Source organism: Myxine glutinosa, chromosome 5 (assembly GCF_964187855.1).
Source record: "Myxine glutinosa chromosome 5, kmMyxGlut1.1, whole genome shotgun sequence".
NCBI lineage: Eukaryota > Metazoa > Chordata > Myxini > Myxiniformes > Myxinidae > Myxine > Myxine glutinosa.
Genome location: NC_136265.1, coordinates 91,204,286 through 91,206,366, shown reverse-complemented (window position 1 = coordinate 91,206,366; position 2,081 = coordinate 91,204,286). Strand labels below are relative to the sequence as shown.

At 39.2% G+C, this 2,081-nt stretch overlaps 1 protein-coding gene across 1 annotated transcript; it reads right to left on the bottom strand.

Moving 5' to 3' along the window:
* Positions 1–330: 330 nt before the first annotated feature.
* On the bottom strand, positions 331–1,861 carry LOC144892149 (uncharacterized). Its single transcript, XM_078777383.1, has one exon. It carries the CDS (start codon positions 1,783–1,785, stop codon positions 331–333), a length of 1,455 nt encoding a protein of 484 aa, XP_078633509.1. The 5' UTR covers positions 1,786–1,861.
* Positions 1,862–2,081: the final 220 nt, after the last annotated feature.

The window sequence follows — 2,081 nt, the reverse complement described above, 5'->3', positions numbered from 1 at the left end:
TTTCTAGACTCGTACTGCACCCTGCAGCTAATGCTCATGTGCCCCAATCTCTCATTGTGTATTCCCATGTGCATTTTAAGGGTGGATCGATGAATGAGAGACATTCCACAAATTGTGCGTTTCTCCAGGCATTCTCCATTTTCAATTGTCATGTGCATTATATTTAAGGTGAGGTGACCCGTTAAAATTTTTTTCCAGTAATTGTGCACATACATACATGCATACAGGTGTTCTCCCATTCGTTGTCATCTCCATTTGCGGGTTTTAGAAGGTGAGGAAGTTCTCTCAGACTCAAAATGTCCCCCTCCTTTTTCGGTAAAGGATCGTTATTCAGGAACGTCCATTGTGAATCATCATGTGCCTTTTAAGGTGAGATGACTTATTAAAAGAATTTCCACAACTTGAGCAACTGTATGGGCATTCGCCATTGTGAATTCTCATGTGTTTTTTAAGGGTGGATGATTGATGAAAAGACTTTCCACAACTTGAGCAACTGTATGGGCGTTCGCCATTGTGAATCATCATGTGTTGTTTTAGGTTGGTTGGCAGATTAAAAGATTTTCCACAACTTGTGCATTTGTATGGGCGTTCACCACTGTGAATTGTCATGTGTGATTTAAGGGTGGATGGCCGTATAAAAGATTTTCCACAACTTGTGCATTTGTATGGGCGTTCACCACTGTGAATCGTCATGTGTTGTTTCAGGTTGGTTGACAGATTAAAAGATTTTCCACAACTTGTGCATTTGTATGGGCGTTCACCACTGTGAATTGTCATGTGTGATTTAAGGGTGGATGGCCGTATAAAAGATTTTCCACAACTTGTGCATTTGTATGGGCGTTCACCACTGTGAATCATCATGTGTTGTTTTAGGTTGGTTGACAGATTAAAAGATTTTCCACAACTTGTGCATTTGTATGGGCGTTCACCACTGTGAATTGTCATGTGTGATTTAAGTTTGGTTGACAGATTAAAAGATTTTCCACAACTTGTGCATTTGTATGGGCGTTCATCATTGTGAATCATCATGTGTTGTTTAAGGTTGGATGATTGATTAAAAGATTTTCCACAACTTGTACATTTGTATAGACGTTCATCATTGTGAATTTCCATGTGTTGTTTAAGGGTGGTTGACTGATTAAAAGATTTTCCACAACTTGTACATTTGTATGGGCGTTCACCACTGTGAATTATCATGTGCCTTTTAAGGGTGGATGATTGCTTAAAAGACTTTCCACAACTTGAGCAACTGTATAGGCATTCATCATTGTGAATCATCATGTGTTGTTTAAGGTTGGTTGACTGATTAAAAGATTTTCCACAACTTGTACATTTGTATGGGCGTTCACCACTGTGAATTGTCATGTGTTGTTTAAGGCCGGATGGCCGTTTAAAAGATTTTCCACAACTTGTGCATTTGTATGGGCGTTCACTACTGTGAATTGTCATGTGTTGTTTAAGGCCGGATGGCCGTTTAAAAGATTTTCCACAACTTGTACATTTGTATGGGCGTTCACCACTGTGAATTATCATGTGCCTTTTAAGGGTGGATGATTGCTTAAAAGACTTTCCACAACTTGAGCAACTGTATAGGCATTCATCATTGTGAATCATCATGTGTTGTTTAAGTTTGGTTGACAGATTAAAAGATTTTCCACAACTTGTGCATTTGTATGGGCGTTCACTACTGTGAATTGTCATGTGTTGTTTAAGGCCGGATGGCCGTTTAAAAGATTTTCCACAACTTGTGCATGTGGACGGGCATTCTCCACTGTGAACTCTCATGTGTATTTTCAATTTGTCTGGGCGACGGAAAGATTTTCCACAATTTGTGCATTTGTATTGATGTTCAGATTTCTTTCTTTGGTGAGCGTTGTGAAAATTATTCTGTGCAAACATCTCCACATTCATTTTGTCTTGCTTATAAGAATTCCTCTTGTTTGTTGCATCTGGTGATGTTGCAGTTGGTGCAGTCTCCCGTGTAGATTCAGTGGCTTCACCTGTAAATACAACATCACATGATCTGTAAAAAAATAAGATTCACATGACCAGACAAATGTGCCGAAACATGCACATCGTAT